The following is an 18,313-nucleotide window of genomic DNA, read 5'->3' as shown; positions in this document are numbered from 1 at the left end:
GCCCGCCCCCCCCAAAAAAAAAGATACATTTTATGATCTGCTAAGTCGCTTCAGTCCTGTCTGACTCTGTGTGACCCCAGAGACCGAAGCCCACTAGACTTCCCCGTCCCTGGGATTCTCCAGGCAAGAACACTGGAGTGGGTTGCCATTTCCTTCTCCAGTGCATGAAAGTGAAAAGTGAAAGTGAAGTTGCTCAGTCCTGTCTGACTCTTCACAACCCCATGGACTGCAGCTTACCAGGCTCCTCAGCCCATAGGATTTTCCAGGCAAGAGTACTGGAGTGGGGTGCCATTGCCTTCTCCATTTTATGACCTAGACACACTTATACATTGGTAGAAAAAGAACAAGATACTTAACTACTATCTGGTATCCATATGAAGAAGTTCTTATAAAAGGAGTAAATATACTGAGAGAACATGATCACAGTCCTCAAGTAAAAAGAGAACTTAATTCTTGGGAAAAACCAAAAGACTCTAAAGTCATAGGGCTTTTTATCATCATATGGAAGAAAATATTTTTCTATATCCAATTTTTTTAACTCTGGAAACTTTTTTCTCCTAAAATTAAAATATAGACATAGAAAGAATCCCCACTCCTAGGACTTTCAAATACAACTAATTTATAGTCTAGGAAGATGTACTATACTAAAATTTACCACCTCATCCCTGGATCCAAAATGTAATGATGACAGTAATACTATTATAGTACAAATGGCAACAATAGCAACTTTGTCATAGCTATAAGCCTGATTTTCATTGAGCCTTTCAATAAAAAAGCTTAAAGCTCAAGTCATCTATATTCCTTACATAAGCTAGTGAGGGTCACAGAGTAGGTCCTTTTTATACAAGTAAAGGGTAAAGCATAAAGGGTAAAAGCTACATAATTTCCCCAAGGAAAAGTAAGTGAGATTATGGCCTGGTATCCAGCCTGCCTAACAATTACCTACAATATACAACAGACCTGTTACCCTGCAACATCATATTTTAAAAATCCTGTGACTTTATCAATTACTTTTTCTACTAGAGAAACAGTTTTGGAAGTCCTCTAGGGAAATATTAGGCACTTGAAAATAATACTTTAAAATATTTTAGTTCCAAAGTACAATGGAGAAGGGCTCTAAATAATGTTCCATCAGATATATTATGACAATCAAGATTAACCTCAAGTTAGTCAATTTCTAACATGTGATTCTGCATTTATTTATTAGCTCTGCTATATCAGAAATGAATACTCAGTGAATACAAGCCCATCTTAAGCAATCATTAAGAGTAACAAAATATCCATTTTCTTAAATAATTAAGCTTTAATTGTTTTCATAACTTTTTGAAATAATTATTTTGAAAAGAATACTAGAAGTAAAGGCACAAAGTATTAATAATATATAGGTAGCATTCAATTCAACAAATATATTACCCTTTCAAATTCTTTTATGGAATGAGAAAGGTGCAAATAATTATGAGTTTTAAGATCATTTTTATTGACCTGCTTTATTCAAGACAGTGTATAACTTTCTTCAAGAATATTGCTAAAATGGCTAACCTCTGTGTCTCTCATACATTTATCATTGGTCATTTCTGATCTAAGTCAATCAATTCTATAAAATAATATGAAGACCATAAAATATTTAATAAGTAAATATTCACCAGGGGCCAAACAGGTTTTTGAGGAATTTTCACCAGTCAAATGGAGAGCTAATCTATCCTAGAACACACATTTTTAATGGCAAAAGACTTTAAAAGATGTAATAAGCATTGCCTAAGAGAATCATTTTCAACACTTAATAGATTTTGGCAAGTATAAACTGAGTTTCCCCTGATTGAGGTTATTAAAGAGCAATTCTAAAGGCTCTGGACATATAGCAACTTGAAATTTTGCTAATGGATATATTTGAAATGCAAGCTCTGAAAGGCCTGGTCTTAAGATATATATTTACAATCTATGAGTTTCTTCATCTCCATTGCTTTTCTTTAATTTGTTACCTGTATTAAACCAGTGCTTGAATTGCCTATACTGATATAATGAACCTTAATTAAGAATTCCAGGTGAAATTCTTAGTAAAAGTTTTATATAAAAATGGATATGATATGGGCTTCCCTAATGGCTCAGTAGTAAAGAATCCACCTGCCAATGCAAGAGATACAGGTTCAATCCCTGCGTCGGGAAAACCCCCTGGAAAAGGAAATGGCAATCCAATCCAGTGTTCTTGTCTGGAGAATCCCATGGACAAAGGAGCCTGGCGGGTTACAGTCCATAGAGTCAAAAAAGATATGATATACATTTATCTTAAAGTGAGAGTAAAATGAGATGACTTACAACATTATGCCAAATGACTATAACCAGAGTTTGTCTAAAGATCCAGTTCTATGCAAGAGGCTATTAACATGTCTCAGAGAATTTAATTTTTGGAGAAGGAAATGGCATCCCACTCCAGTGTTCTTGCCTGGAGAATCCCATGGATGGAGAAGCCTGGTAGGCTGCAGTCCATGGGTTCGCACAGAGTCGGACACAACTGAAACGACTTAGCAGCAGCAGAGAATTTACACTTGACTTTGGCAAGGATAATTCTTAAGTGATGGAGCACCCTGCACTTTTGTAAATATCTTGAAGAAGATGAACACTGCAAACCTTTGTCTTTGAGGCATCTTATTTGAGAACAGGGCAAATTATCAAACAGATATTCCCATAAACCCAAATTCAGAATGTTCTTAGACCCTGAGAATCCCTTGCCTTAAGATAGGAGAAGGTGGACACATTTTAAATCCCTATGCATCATCAATTCATAAGTTAAGCCGAATTAAGCAATGGCAGCAAGAGTAAGTGTAAATACACACTGGATGCCATTAATAATTTTTATATTGATTGCATGTTAAAATGAAAATATTTAGACATATTTGTTTAAAGAAAATACACATTTCACTTGTACATTTTTATTATTCTGATTATTAAAATGCTAAAATTACACTTGTAGTTAGCATTATATTTCCAAGAGACAGTGCTCACTTAGAGATTTAGTTGCGTATGTAGTTTTGTGCAGCTAGGTCATTTGGAAAAAGGATGAAAGTAAACCATCTGAATTATTCAAAAGAACATGCCAAATCATGAAAGAGGAGACAGGAATAAATATATTCAGCTTTCCTTTGTATAATTCTGATCACAGGTTATTAATTGTGTTATTAGATGTAATGAATTTTTAAAAATTGCAACAGGAAACATGGTAATGTGGAAAATACATCAGCAGGGTTTATCAGAAATTGTGTATTTGTGACAAAAAAAGCCATTTAGCTCCCAAATAAATTGAGACAAGTGAAATGTTCACAAATGCTAACCTAAGCCAAACAATCAGAAATTTGGCTAGATTAAGAAGCTGTATTATTAATTACACATTTCTGCTCTGGTCCATAAACAAAGATCACTACAAATTTTGAGAGGATTTGCACTTGGGCCAATTTACACAGATCCAAATGTTAAACAGCATATGAACAGTCTGTCCTATAACAATCACTTCCCATTTCTCCACTGCAAATTATTCTTAGTAGGCCAGGTCTTTCAGCTTTTAATAAAACAAATGATTCTTTAAGGAAAGAGCTATACTATGAGTTTTCATATAGTCCAATGCTTATATAAGTCCTATTCTCTGTTTTAGCTTTTTCAATGATTTTTTCAAATAAGGAATACTATTTAACTGCCTTTGCCAATGTTCATGGGACTTAGTTAGCCATGTTTATTTCATGTAATATTCAGCCAAGAAACATCTTGTGATGATTCTTTTATTAAAGCAATAGTAATTTTGTTATTAAGGCAGTATAAATTTTGAAACAAATTCCTCCATTTTAATAAAATATATTAATTACTCTCAGCTTTGGATCTTCTTTTTCCTTTATACTTAACTGAAACCAGACAATGAAGTAGACAATGATTAAGGGTAAAGATATAGAGAGACAACATACTTTTATACAATAGCATTTTTCTTGTTCAAAAATAAAAATCACAACAAGAAAAGAGACATGAGAAATGGTATTAGTCCCATGTTATCTGGCATTTCCATAACAACATTTATGTGTGTTGAGCTGAGTTAGTGAAATAGTAGAAACCCAAATGTCAAGGAGAAGTGGTCTGAGGGAGCCCTAAACATACTAGGAGAAAGTAATATCTGTTTTCCTAAATGTAATTATTTGAATACTGTTATGAAATCAAATCATAGATGCTGTATCTGTTATAGGAGATGAATAGAAATATTGAATGCATAGTAGTAGACATTCAGCCAATACTAGAGGAAGAGAATAAATAATAATACTCAAAAGCTCAATATTAGTGAGGTAAAAACTCAGTACAATTAAAACTGGGAATTTCCATGATCATTATTGTAGAATATATTTTTACAAAGGACTGTAATTTTCCCTTTAAAAGCTGCTACTAAGCTTCCCTTTACAAGCACTAAGAGTAGCATCAAGATTTATATAATGCATAAGATTTGTTCCAGGCACCCACAGAGAGAGAGAGAGAGAGAGAGAGAGAGAGCAAAGTAACAGTGACAATAAGGAGAGTATAAACTCTGTCACATTAAGGAATGATGTCAAGAGATTTAAATTAGGTAGAAAGAATTTTAATGAAAATAAAAACACATTCACAATAAAAATGTCCTTAAATGAGGCTGCTTTCTGTAAATCTATTAATTTTCTACAATGTTCTGTGTCATCCGAAGACTACAGTAACTTGGGTCAGGCAGGGTACATTTAACCTGCAGGGTCTTCCAACAGATGCAAAGTGATGGTGATTATCCACACTGCTTATGTGACAATGACTGCGGGATCAAGATTCCTCACTAGAATAATATGCCACCCATGTAAGAATAGTCGGTCAACGTGGTATTTTACTTTGCTCAGATCTCTTTCTGTTTCTTTCACAAAATGGATGAGTTTATAAAGTCCCAGACAATTTTGTTACCTCAGTGGTACCATCTCTCACACATGTACCCTTTAGAATGAAATAAATATGTACCCAGAGGTGCCCATTACCATGGTGGGCTGGCAAAGGGTATATTATTAATAAAAGATCATTGAATCAACATCAGATATTATATATACATGTATATATATATATATATATGTACATGTGTGTGTGTGCGTGTGTATGTGCTGTGTGCTCAGTTGCTCATTCATGTCTGACTCTTTGTGATCTCATGAACTACAGGCCACTGGGCTCCTCTGTCCATGAGATTTCCCTGGCAAGAATAGTGGAGTGAGTTGCCATGCCCTCCTCCAGGGGATCTTCCCAAGCCAAGGATCGAACTCGAGCCTCTTGCATCTCCAGCATTGGCAGGCAGGTTCTTTACCACACAGCCACCTGGGAAGCCCACATACATATATACATATAGTTGTTGTTTACTCCTGAGTCGTGTCTGACTCTTTTGCAACCCCCTGAACTGTAGCCCACCAGGTTCCTCTGTTCATGGGATTTTCCAGGCAAGAATATTGTAGTGGGTTGCCATCTCCTTCTGCATACACACACACACACACACACACACACACAATGCTCATTGATGCCTATCACCTGGCTAGACAGTTATGAAATATTGAATGAGTTATTTTAGGGAGGAAAGAAAAAAAGATCTAACTTAGTTCTTTTATCTCTTCTTCAACCTTCAAGTCTCAGAACTGGTACCATCTCCTTCAAGAAGCAAACTTCTTCCCCTAGTTTGGATTGGGAACCCCTCCTTTGTACTCCATAGTGTTGCATGTTTCCCTCATATGATCATAGCACTGAACACTGTTTCCTTCAACAGACACAAGAGTTCGATGGGGGCAAGGACTCTGGCATTATTTTTAAACCAGGCCAGGTTCACATTAGAGATTTGGGAAATGTTTATTGAATTGATAAAGAGACCAATCTAGGAAATTATATTCATCCCTCTTCTTTTATGAGGGGAGAAATTACAGGCCTTGTATGTCCTCATTCTTTCATCTACCGAGTTTCAATGATAAAGTAGAGACTATTCAAAATGCTAGAGATACCATGATTAAGAAGGAAGGTTAAAAAATTCATTATAATTTAGTAAATGTTGCTAAAAGTAAACATATTATGAGTCAACAAAGGTGTAGACATAGTGCACAGCCTCTCAGAGAGGGTTTCCCTGGAGGTAGCATTTGAGTTGGGTTGTGTGGCTCAGTGGTAAAGAATCCACCTACCAATGAAGGAGACGTGGGTTCAATCCCTGGATCGGGAAGATCCCCTGGAGGAGGAAATGGCAGCCCACTCCAGTATTCTTGCCTAGAGAATCCCATGGACAGAGGAGCCTGGCAGGCTACAGTCCAGCAAAGAGTCAGAAGCGACTGAGCACAGCACATGTGAAAGATAAGCAAGCACAGAAAGAGGGCAAACAGGCTTCTGGGCAGAGGGTTGTGAGAAAAAAAGGCATGTTCAAAAAATGAAAAGGACGGGGAAAAGACTGTGACAGAATTCAAGACTGGCAACAGAGAAGCAGCTTGCGTGAGGGCTCAGTTGCTTCAGTTGTGTCTGACTCTGCAACCCCATGGACTGTAGCCCACCAGACTCCTCTGTTCATGGGATTCTCCAGGCAAGAATACAGCAGTGTGTTGCCATTTCCTTCTCCAGGGAAATATGCCCAACGCAGGGACTGAACCCAGGTCCCCTGCATTGCAGGCAGCTTCTTTACCAACTGAGCCACCAGGGAAGAAAAAGTCAAATTAAACAAGATACCTATTTCCTTTACCTGGGATGCTTACATTCAACTTCTCTGGCAGAAGTTGTCAACTCCTTGGGAAAATAAATTGCATTTTTCTTTGAAGTCTAATATTTAAATAACAACATTCTTACTGTTTTATAGTGATAATAATGTAGTAAAAGTAAGTAAATATTGCAAACTAAAGGACTTTCCATACCTGAGACACTTTGCCTGTTGGAATCTGAGTCCCCGTTACTGGAATTAGAATTGTTGGAGGAATTGTTGTCAACCCCTCCCAGAAGGGGGCGCAAGTGGCTTACTGAGACTTGTTCAATGAATGATGTTCCATACTTGCGAAAATACCACCACTCAAATATCTAGAACAGAAAAACAGTAAGCATGATTACGGTCCTGTTACCAGCTATAATTTTGTACATACTCATAAAATACGTTGTATCTACTAATTATACCCACCTTAAATTAAACACTGGTTTAAACATATTTATTCCAAAAAAATTGTTTAATTCTAAAAATTAAGAAATTCTTGGCAGCAGCAAATACCATTTACATTTTAACTTCTCAGTGTTGTTTTATCCACTTAATACTGGCTTTTAAGGAAAATTTATATACCCAGTCATGGTAAAAGAACATTGTTAAGAGCTGCTCATTATTACTTTCCTCCAAATTTATATAATATTGATAATAAAATCACCACAGCTGAAAAGCAACTCCAGAAATAAATACAAAGAAGCTAGTATTAAAAGTGTGGCTTATGAAATATTCCAATATTTGGCATTTTATATTCTGATAAAGCCATACCTGCATAAGATTTTTAAGACAGCAAAATTCCATTAAAAAAAAAAACCAGCATCTCCTTAGAGAAATCCAGCTTTACAAGAAGAGTAATAGTTATCCCATTTCATGGTACTCTGGCACCCAAATGCTGAGAGATTCAGTAATGTCTGCCAGCTGAGATGTGCTTTATAAACACTAGTATCTGTTGTACACCATTAACATTTCCTAGCTCACAAGCCTACCAGTAATGTGCTGTTTGCAAAGAAGAAAAGAAATAACTTTCATTAAAAGAGGAGAGAAGTAATGATGCTCACATGACTAGACTGAAATCAGGATTCCTAAGCAAGGGGGAAGCAAGCGACCTCCCGCAATTTCTCCCACCTGCCCCACCTCCCCTACACCACTGTCTGAAGCTGCTCTCCCCACATCCTTTCCTGGCCTCCCTGTCTGATTTTGAATCTGTTCCATAAGCAGTCACAAATCATTACAGAGAAGAAATTTAAAAATCAACTATATCCCAGAGTCTCCTAAGAACTATACTTTTATAATATAGAATGTGGAACTACATAAAATTAACTACCTTTATCCTTACTTATTTCATAAAAACAAGATGATGCCTCTCATCCTTTCATTTCAGTCTAAATGTCACCTCCTCAGAGCTCTTTCCTAGTCACCAGATCTACAGTCAGCTTCTCTTGCCTCTCTCAAAAGCACCCTGCTTTTCTTCTTGGCAGCATTTATGACATTTGTTTAATATCTACATGTCCCACTAGAGTAAGAGTTTTGAGAGAGTAAAAAACATGTTTTGTTCATGATTGTATATCCAGGATTTGATAAATACTTCATGAATGAATGCAAAAAACAAGTCCTATATAATCAATGAAGCCAAAAGTTTGTTTTTTGAAAAGTTAACAAAAGTGACAAACCTTTAGCTAGACTGGCCTCCCAAAACAGAGGACTTAATGTTTTTAACGCATGAAAGAAGGGAAAAGTTAAGTTCTCTGTAATAGACTTTGGGCTATCATTTAAAAATTGGTATTTCTCTATTTTGTTCTACCAAAAATTCCTTTAAAAGACAGAAAGAACACCTACAAATGACCAGAAGGAACTATCAATCAAACCAAATGTTTGCAATGCTATAACAGGAGAACTTGATTTAATGCCAAGGAGTTACCCCTTCTAACTCTATGAGTTTTCACATGTTAAGTCATTTAAGTAATCTGACTGGGCAGACAGGAAGAATATGATATAAAATCTAGGAAGGGATAGGTCTAGTCTATAATGTAGGAACAGGAGGAATAAGAGAGTTGTTTGAAGAAAGAACAGCATTCAAGAATGGTAAATTTACGAACCATAGATTCAGAAGGGAGTTTGTAACCTTAAGTGAGTTATTTTATCTATTTTAATATCAGTTTCTTCAACTATAAAGTGTAAATCACATTTGTTATTTATCCTTGAGTGTCCTTAATTTCACACTCATGTAAATCACCCAGATCCAAACCCCATGTAAAAGACTCAGTTCAGTGCTTGCTGTATAGTTGGTTCTCAAAAGTAACAGCAAAGCCATAATTTATCACACTGATGCTGTGCATACCTCCTACAGGCAGCACAGCTCACATACTGCTATGATGCACTCCTCTTGTTACTCTATAGTTTAGGCTAATACAGCATATTGTCTGTTACTAAATGGTTGGCTGAAAGCCCTTGTAATCATTGTGAAAAAGGAGGCTGCTTACCATTTGGTCCTGACCAGCCCCCCACGCAAAAAAAAAAAAAGATTTTGGCTTTGCCTTTATTGAAGAGAAGGAAGGCTCCAAAGGACCCAGAACAATGGTCACAGAACTAGCAATGGCTTTCAATCACTTGTGGGAAAGAGCTTTCTTTGCCCCAAGACTCTGCCTTTTATATTATGCTGCTTGGGCACCTGCCAGGCCTTCATTTATTCAGTAGCACAGCACTAAACGCTCCATAACAAGCATAGGCTGTGCTCCAGGGTCACAGAGCACAGATAGGGCCCCTGACACTACCAATCCATGCCACAGGCCCACAATGCCTCTCACACTCTGCTCCCATCACACACACACACAAAACCCCACTTTGCGACTCTTTAGGATCTCTCAGTTTATCCAGCCAAATCAGAGAACCCCAGCACTAAAAGGAACCCTCAAGGCCCATGAACAGTTTCATTTAGAATGCATGAGGGCAACATGTTAAGGTAGTCCAAAGTCACAAAGCTAACTCAGTAGCTATTTAACCTGAAGTCTCAGTTCTTGTGCCACTAATCTTACTAAGGCCCTAAAACAAGACATCTTTTTATAAATCTCTTGCTCATTTTAACAGATTTACCTGTCATTTTCCTTTTCAAATCTTCACTTCCAAATGCCCTCCTCTTCTACTGTCTCTTTGCCTTCTTAGCTATCAAACATAATCCAGAAGTCTATCAAATGGGACTGGATAATACATCCCAAGGTAAAAATGCTTCATATTAATGGAGTATTTGCATTATAATAGGAGACAGACCTTCCACCCAGTATTTCTAATGCAAAAATAACAGACTTAATGAAGACTGGGTTATTCATGCAACTGTTTGGATGGCAAAGGAGGATCTTCTCAAGCCTGTCCTATTAGAGCTGTAGATGTGGCTTCTTACCCAATACAGACCTTTATACTGGTATCTACAATACCATGGGACAGGCACTCCAATATGAATTAAACAAACAGCTACTAAAAGGAAGTGGGACAGGACTTAAAGCCTTCTTAAACTTCAAACCAAAACCTCTAATCTGGGGTCTTAGCACCAATGATCTGTCCCATATCCTGAAACACGGCAGGCTTGGGCCAGAACCTCACAGTATTTTTAAAAAGCTCCATAGATCCAAATGGGCAGATGGTGTTATTTAACACACACATATTTGGTGTCACTTTGAATTATTCTCCCTGGTGCATAACCTACAATGTAAACAGCAAAGCTCTCATAAACAAATTTAGATTTTAAAATTAGCCCTTAGACATGCTAGTAGCTTAATGGAATTGCCATTGTGGAACAAAACAGTTTTTAAATCTGACAATTAACCATAAAATTAAAATATACATTTACACATTTCATAGTCTTTTAAAATGCAATCTGCCTACACCAAGAATTATACAGATCAAGTAAGATGAGAACTAAAAAGCACCAATTAGATTTGTCATTTGGGAAGTCAATAAGACCCTACAATCCTGCTGAAAGGTAAAGGCCCTAATATATTGAAAGACAGCAAGGTTGTGTGTCTTAGTTGGTACTCTTGATTCTCAATAATATAATGTGTAAAATAAAGTCACTCAGTTAATGTTGGATGGATGGATTGTTGAAAACTGAATGGAGAGACGACTGAAAGGTTGAATGGATGGATGATAAGGGTTGGTCTGGTGACTTATGGGATACTGTCTAAATAAAGAGCAGGACCAATGAGAGGTTTTGTGTTCATTTTGTTAGTTATAAAAAAGAGAGACCTATACATATTTGTTGGAAAGGAAAGAATCAAGTGGAACAAGAGAAACTGAAGTGCAAAAGAGTACAAATGACCAAGAGGCAGGACACCAAGAGCCCAGGAAGAACACTTACCCTGCCTCAGAAAGGTAACTTAGCATTTCTTCCTCTACGACAGGATGAATGGGAAGCATGAGTGCACAGACAAATAAATTCTATTTGGGAAATAGGGAGTGAGATGAGCTGTTTCACAGGTAAGAAGGCAACAAACGGATGAAAAGTAGGTGACAGTTATCTTAGTGGAGATGCAGGTAAGGGTTATCATCTGAGAATAAGGGAAGCAGGGGTGGAATTGGGAATGTGAGGATCAAAGCAATGGTTTGGATCTATACCTTGCAGGACCGAAGGGTCATTGCTATACTCCGGACCCAGATCACACTTAAAACAAAGACTCATTTGTCAGGAACCCAATTTCCTAGGCCTTGTAACCTTCTCCATTACTGTTGGATCAAGGAGCCCTGCAGCTGCAGGCTGGGAGTGGAGATTCAGGTTTGCAGCTGACCTAAGATGCAAACACCTCATTTTCACCTGCAGGGAAGGAACAAAAGTCTGGCAAAGAGTAAACAAATAAGGCCCTTTCATCTGTCTTGCATACCTAAAAGCTGAATCTTTCCTAAAGATGCCTAGATTCTTCCTATCCATTAAGAACTCCCCTTCTTGAATTGCATGTTTTGCATATATAACACTTCTTTCTCTTCACTTATTGGGACTTTCCTATCTTACTCAAAAATGCTTCAAGATTTCCACAGAGAAGCACCATAATGATTCCACACCAATTCCATTAAACCCATGGGAAACACAAAGACGTCACAGCCTGAAATTGGCTATGTGTTTCCCAAGGATTAAAGTAGATGATGATATCACAGGATAGATACAGCTATGGTAGAGAATGAAGAGGAAATATGAAACTCTGGCAGTCTACTCTCAAATAGACTGCAAAATTGACACCTGCTCTAAGTCTTCAGAAATACATCTGGTGGTAAACAGATTTTTGGCAAGAGGCGATCTTCTAGGCTTAAAGAAGATAAACCAAGGCAGTTGGCATGGGTTATAGTAATATCTGAAACCTTTTTAGAAGTTTCCTGTTAGAATTCTCAAGTAGATCCTTTTCTCTGTACCACTGACTCTTTCAAAGTCCCTCCCAATTCCTCATGACGATTTTCTTTCTTTCTTTTAAACACTCCTGGCTCCTTCCTATTTTGTTTAGAAATACTGAAGAACTATGGTACAGGACTGGAGAAGGCAATGGCACTCCACTCCAGTATCTTGCCTGGAAAATCCCATGGATGGAGGAGCCTGGTGGGCTATAGTCCATGGGGTCACTAAGAGTAGGACACGACTGAAGTGACTTAGCAGCAGCATGGTACAGGACTTGGTCTCCTGCTTCCTTGACCTCAGCCAATCGCCCCACCAGCCATCTGTTCCCCTAACCAGTTGAGGGGGATATGTAAAGAACTTGTCTTCATGTCCTTCCACCTCCATTCCTGGCCTCCTACTGTCAAGGCTTCAGGAAAAGAAAAAAGACAGGGAACTGAGGTTCTCTTCAAGGTCAACAGCCAGTGATCCATCCCCACCTCAGTGTCTGCATTGCAGCATTAATGACTATGACCTGGACAGGAGGATCACTGTCTTGGGGTAAAGTCACCTAGCGACCACTGACAACTGGGAGATGTGAGCCTTTGCCATGATGCCCAAAGCTCTGTCAGCTAATCCTGGGGGTCAGCTTTCTTCCAGGGATTCTGACTTGATTAATCTGGAGTGGTATTCAGAATCCATCACTTTAAACAAGCTCCCAGATAATTCCCAGACACAGTCAATTAATTCATCTGTTCACTGAATCTATGTGAATTCAACAAATATTTAAGAATTAGCAAGGCATTACACAGATATATTTTCAGCCTATATGATGCTTCCATCACAGAGAGGATAAGGCCATAAATGTCATAAGTGAAATTATAAATTATGGTAAATGATGTTTTATGTTCTAGACTAACCAAATCTGACCTAAGCCACAGCTGATGGAAAAAGTTCCCTCCAGAGACGTTTATAGTCTCCCTGCCTCCCTCTTTCTTTTCTCTTCTTTTCTCTTTTCCTTTTCTTCTTTTTGCTTTCTTATCTACGTGGTCCACTTCTGTGGGCCTGTTAAAAGGAATACATCACCCACTAGACACTGCTGCAATCCATCTTCCTAGTCAACACATTAATGAGATGAACAATGATGCTGGAACAAAGCAGTGAAAATTTAAACTTTAATCTTCCTTATACTCTTACCTAGCAAAGTGACCTGACAAGTCATAGGTTTTCTGGCTGCCTATTCCTTAGGTTTTTACTGACTTACACTGGATGACTTCTGAGGGTTCCTTCCTCTAGCCCTGCAACTACATAATTTTCAAGTCAAGTGGAGGTCAAGATTTTAGATGAATGAAAAAGAGTTGAAAGGAGCCATAACAATCTTCTAGTCCCACTCCCTTACTTTTAAACAGGAGGAGACAGAGGGCATGGTCAGACAGATCCAAATTTAAATCCCACCATCTGTCTGTTATATGTATCCTTGGCAAAATTATGTAAATTTTGCATCGGTTTATACTCAGCAGGCTGGCTTAACATTCAAAAAACGAAGATCATGGCATCCAGTCCCATCACTTCATGGCAAACTGTTGGGGAAACAATGGAAACAATGACAGACTTAATTTTCTTGGGCTCCAAAATCACTTGTGGATGGTGACTGTGGTCATGAAATTAAAAGACACTTGCTCCTTGGAAGAAAAGCTATGACAAATGTAGACAGCATATTAAAAAGCAGAGACATCACTTTGCCTACAAAGGTTTGTACAGTCAAAGCTATGGTTTTTCCAATAGTCATGTATGGATGTGAGAGCTGGACAATAGAAATGGCTGAGTGCCAAAAAATTGATGCTTTTGAACTGTGGTGCTGGAGAAGACTCTTGAGAGCCCCTTGGACTACAAGAAGATCAAACCAGTCAATCCTACAGGAAATCAACCCTGAATATTTATTGAAAGGACTGATGCTGAAGCTGAAGCTCCAATACTTGGGCCATCTGATGCAAAGAGCTGATGTATTGGAAAAGACCATGATGCTGGGAAAGACTGAAGGCAGGAGGAGAAGGGGATGACAGAGGATGAGATGGCTGGACGGCATCACCAACTCAATGGACATGAGCCTGAGCAAACTTCAGGAGATGGTGAAGGACAGGGAAGCCTGGCATGCTGCAGTCCATGGTGTTGCAAAGAGTCAGACATGACTGAGTGACTGAACAACAACAAAAATACTCAACAGCACAGAGGCACTGATATATCAACCACTTAGAATTTCAATAAAGTTAATATTAGAATTCACTTAGAATTAAATGAAATAATATATTCAAAGTGCTTAAAACAGTACCTGGCATAGAGTGGAAAACACAACAAAAGGTCCTGTATTTACAACTGATTCCTATCTAATTATTATCTCTTCTTTCACTTTCCTGAAAACCATTGTTTTACACTGGATCCCTGAATTAACTCTTTTATTTACTATTTTAATTTTCTTTTTTTATTCTTGATTCTCATTTTTAAAAATTATGCTTTGGCTGCCTTTTCCCATATCCCTCTATTGAACATATATGCACAACCCGTAGGCATAGGAGCATGTCTAACACATTAATGGGGATACAGAGGTCTATTATAAATGTCAGTATGGCAGCATTTTCTCTATTCTACCAACATTTTTAGAAATTAAGGGAGCATTTTCTCCACATATCTACCTTACCATTCTCAAAAGCAAAAATAAAACCCATAAATGTTTTCCATAGATATAAACATCACCCACAGAGGCCACATCAAGCAGACTGGGCCTGTCCTTCCTAGAGCAGATAAAAGACTAAATTGGTGGGTTTGGACTGTGATAACAGGTGCAGTTCCTGTGGCTGGAACTGGGCTGAGATGAGAACTACTGTGACAAGTGGGTCGAGGGGCAGGCAGCATGAAGTTCAGCAAGGACAGAGGTGCCTGGATGGGGACTGGGCCGGGAACTGTAAGGGAAGAGTGAGAAGTAGGTGGTGTAACAAACTCATTGCTGGCTTTCAACCTGTAAAATCAAGAGATAGCAGTGACATCTAGTAAAATACACGCTGCTAAGTCCTCATTTATTTTTAAACACATTAGTGTAAAAGCAACATTTGCCAAACACATTTTATTTCTATATATGTTGTTCAGTTAACTGATTTTTCCTTCATAGGGTAAAAATAGCAGGGGTTTTGTTTGTTTGTGTTTAGCTCTCTTTGCCTAAGACATCACACTGCATGATAACTTCAGCCTCCAGCATAGGAATCCTGAGGTCCCCAAACAAGAAATTTCCTCAGGGGCAGCCCTGCAGCTTCTGTGTTCACCACCTGGCTCCCTTGACATTGCTCAGCAAAGAGTAGTTAGGTAATTGTCTCTCTGGTGCCAGGAAACCGCTATGCAATTCTATGCACACAGCTATTTCGCAAAGCACCTGATCCTTTATCCCAATGCTGCCTCTCCATGAAACGCACTTGACAGAAAGGAACAGTAGCTAAACAGAAACCTCAGCCCAGGGTGCATTTCAAGGGCTAGCAAAGGTGCGTCCCCAAGAGCCGATAGCCCCAGTGTCAACAATCTTTAAAGCAGGAGCAAACGAGAGTTATTCCCACACATGGTAGTGACTTTGACCTCAGTATGCTGCTAAGTCACTTCAGTCGTGTCCAAGTCTGTGCGACCCCAGAGACAGCAGCCCACCAGGCTCCCCCATCTCTGGGATTCTCCAAGCAAGAACACTGGAGTGGGTTGCCATTTCCTTCTCCAATGCATGAAAGTGAAAAGTGAAAGTGAAGTCGCTCATTCTCATCCGACTTGTAGCGACCCCATGGACTGCAGCCTACCAGGCTCCTCTGCCCATGGGATTTTCCAGGCAAGAGTACTGGAGTGGGTTGCCATTGCCTTCTCCTGATCTCAGTATAAACCAAGCATTTCTGAGAAGGCCTTTCAAAATCTTCCCACATCAGAGGATTTCCTTTGCACAAAGTTTTATGTCAGTCAGGAGAACCCTCTACTTCCTAAGAAAGCAACAAAGCAAATATATCATAAAACAACACAGCAGTGATCATCAGGCATCAGCAACTGCAATTCACACACAGGGAGAAAGTGTCGCCAAGCCTAGGTCTGCAAAGATGGTCATGGTCCAGGGAAATCCCTTTATTCAGAGGAGAGAAGCAGGCAGATGGAACATCACCATCCCTAAGTGAGAAGGGAAAACGACTGTTGGGCTTAGCTCACCAGAGTGAACCTCTGGAGAAGGAAATGGCAACTCACTCCAGTATTCTTGCCTGGAGAATCCCATGCACAGAGGAGCCTGGTGGACTACAGTCCAGGGGGTAGCAAAGAGTCAGACACAACTGACTAAGCACACACACACACACCAGAGTGAAAGGAAACAACTTGCATTCTGGTAGTTTATAGGCTAGTGAACCCACACTGAGATACTACTAAAATAAAATGCAGACCTGCCATTTGTTCAGAAGCTAGAAAAACAGCTGAGAACTTAACCAGTGAAAATGAAAGTCACTCAGTCATGTCTGACTCTTTGCAACCCCATAGACTGTTGTCTGCCAAGCTCCTCTGTCCATGGGGATTCTCCAGGCAAGAATACTGGAGTGGGTAGCTGTTCCCTTCTCCGGAGGATCTTCCCGACCCACAGATCGAACAAACCCAGGTCTCTTGCATTTCAGGCAGATTCTTTAACTTCTGAGACACCCACTTAACCAGAGAGGTGGTGAAATGAGTGATAAAAGCACAGGCTCTGGTGCAAGCCAGACTGGGTTGAAATCCTGCTCCACCATTTGCCAGCTATGTGACCTAAGGCAGGTTACTTCCTATCTAGCTTATGTATTAGTAAAATGAAAATAACACTAGTAGCTACCTCATTGTATTTTTTATTGCCCACGTCTCTATCAGATCAGATCAGTCGCTCAGTTGTGTCCGACTCTTTGCGACCCCATGAATCGCAGCACGCCAGGCCTCCCTGTCCATCACCAACTCCTGGAGTTCACTGAGACTCACGTCCATCGAGTCAGTGATGCCATCCAGCCATCTCATCCTCTGTCACCCACTTCTCCTCCTGCCCCCAATCCCTCCCAGTATCAGAGTCTTTTCCAATGAGTCAACTCTTTACATGAGGTGGCCAAAATACTGGAGTTTCAGCTTTAGCATCATTCCTTCCAAAGAAATAGTAGTCACAGCATTATGTACAGAAGGGGAAAAAAAACTTTCTAAAACCTCTTTCTCCTCAAAGATTCTTAACATAAATTTAACTATATTAGAGTGATTCCACTAGTTTAGATGGCTTCCTTTATGGTCACTTAAAGAAAACTACTGTAAGTATTATAACTTACTACACTTTACAATTTGTTTTACAGCATAAGGCAATGGAGCCAATGTGATAATGAAAATGATTATCATATTGCTTTTTGCCTATTTGGGATTTTTTTCAAGGAAGCAATAGCGAAATATATGTAAATTTTAGAAGAAAAGCAGATGAAGGGGGAAAGGTTAGAACTGCCACATTTGTGTCAATACATTTAAAGAAACTGAGCTATATTTCTCCTGATCTTGATTATGTCCAATAATCCATCCTGCCTCTTGAGAAACCTATATGCAGGTTAGGAAGCAACAGTTAGAACCGGACATGGAACAATAGACTGGTTCCAAATAGGAAAAGGAGTATGTCAAGGCTGTACATTGTCATCCTGCTTATTTAACTTATATGCAGAGTACATCATGAGAAATGCTGGGCTAGAAGAAGCACAAGCTGGAATCAAGATTGCCGGGAAAAATATCAATAACCTCAGATATGCAGATGACACCACCCTTATGACAGAAAGTGAAGAGGAACTAAAAAGCCTCTTGATGAAAGGGAAAGAGGAAAGTGAAAAAGTTGGCTTAAAGTTCAACATTCAGAAAACAAAGATCATGGCATCTGGTCCCATCACTTCATGGGAAATAGATGGGGAGACAGTGGAAACAGTCGCTGACTTTCTTTTTTTGGGCTCCAAAATCACTGCAGATGGTGACTGCAGCCATGAAATTAAAAGACGCTTACTCCTTGGAAGGAAAGTTATGACCAACCTAGATAGCATATTGAAAAGCAGAGACATTACTTTGCCAACAAAGGTCCCTCTAGTCAAGGCTATGGTTTTTCCAGTGGTCATGTATGGATGTGAGAGTTGGACTGTGAAGAAAGCTGAGCGCTGAAGAATTGATGCTTTTGAACTGTGGTGTTGGAGAAGACT

At 39.0% G+C, this 18,313-nt stretch overlaps 1 protein-coding gene across 5 annotated transcripts in view; it reads right to left on the bottom strand.

The window, feature by feature from the left end:
* Positions 1–18,313, bottom strand: part of ST7 (suppression of tumorigenicity 7) — a 268,905-nt gene that overhangs the window by 104,660 nt on the left and 145,932 nt on the right. For all 5 annotated transcript variants that reach the window (XM_010831218.1, XM_010831216.1, XM_010831215.1 and 2 more), the window contains exon 3: positions 6,900–7,059. In XM_010831218.1, coding sequence (XP_010829520.1) covers positions 6,900–7,059 — 160 coding nt within the window. The remainder of the gene's footprint in view (positions 1–6,899; positions 7,060–18,313) is intronic.

This window comes from Bison bison, unplaced genomic scaffold (assembly GCF_000754665.1).
Source record: "Bison bison bison isolate TAMUID 2011002044 unplaced genomic scaffold, Bison_UMD1.0 scf7180017864525, whole genome shotgun sequence".
NCBI lineage: Eukaryota > Metazoa > Chordata > Mammalia > Artiodactyla > Bovidae > Bison > Bison bison.
Note: the sequence above shows the minus strand (reverse complement) of the source record. Positions and strands in the feature narration are given on the sequence as shown.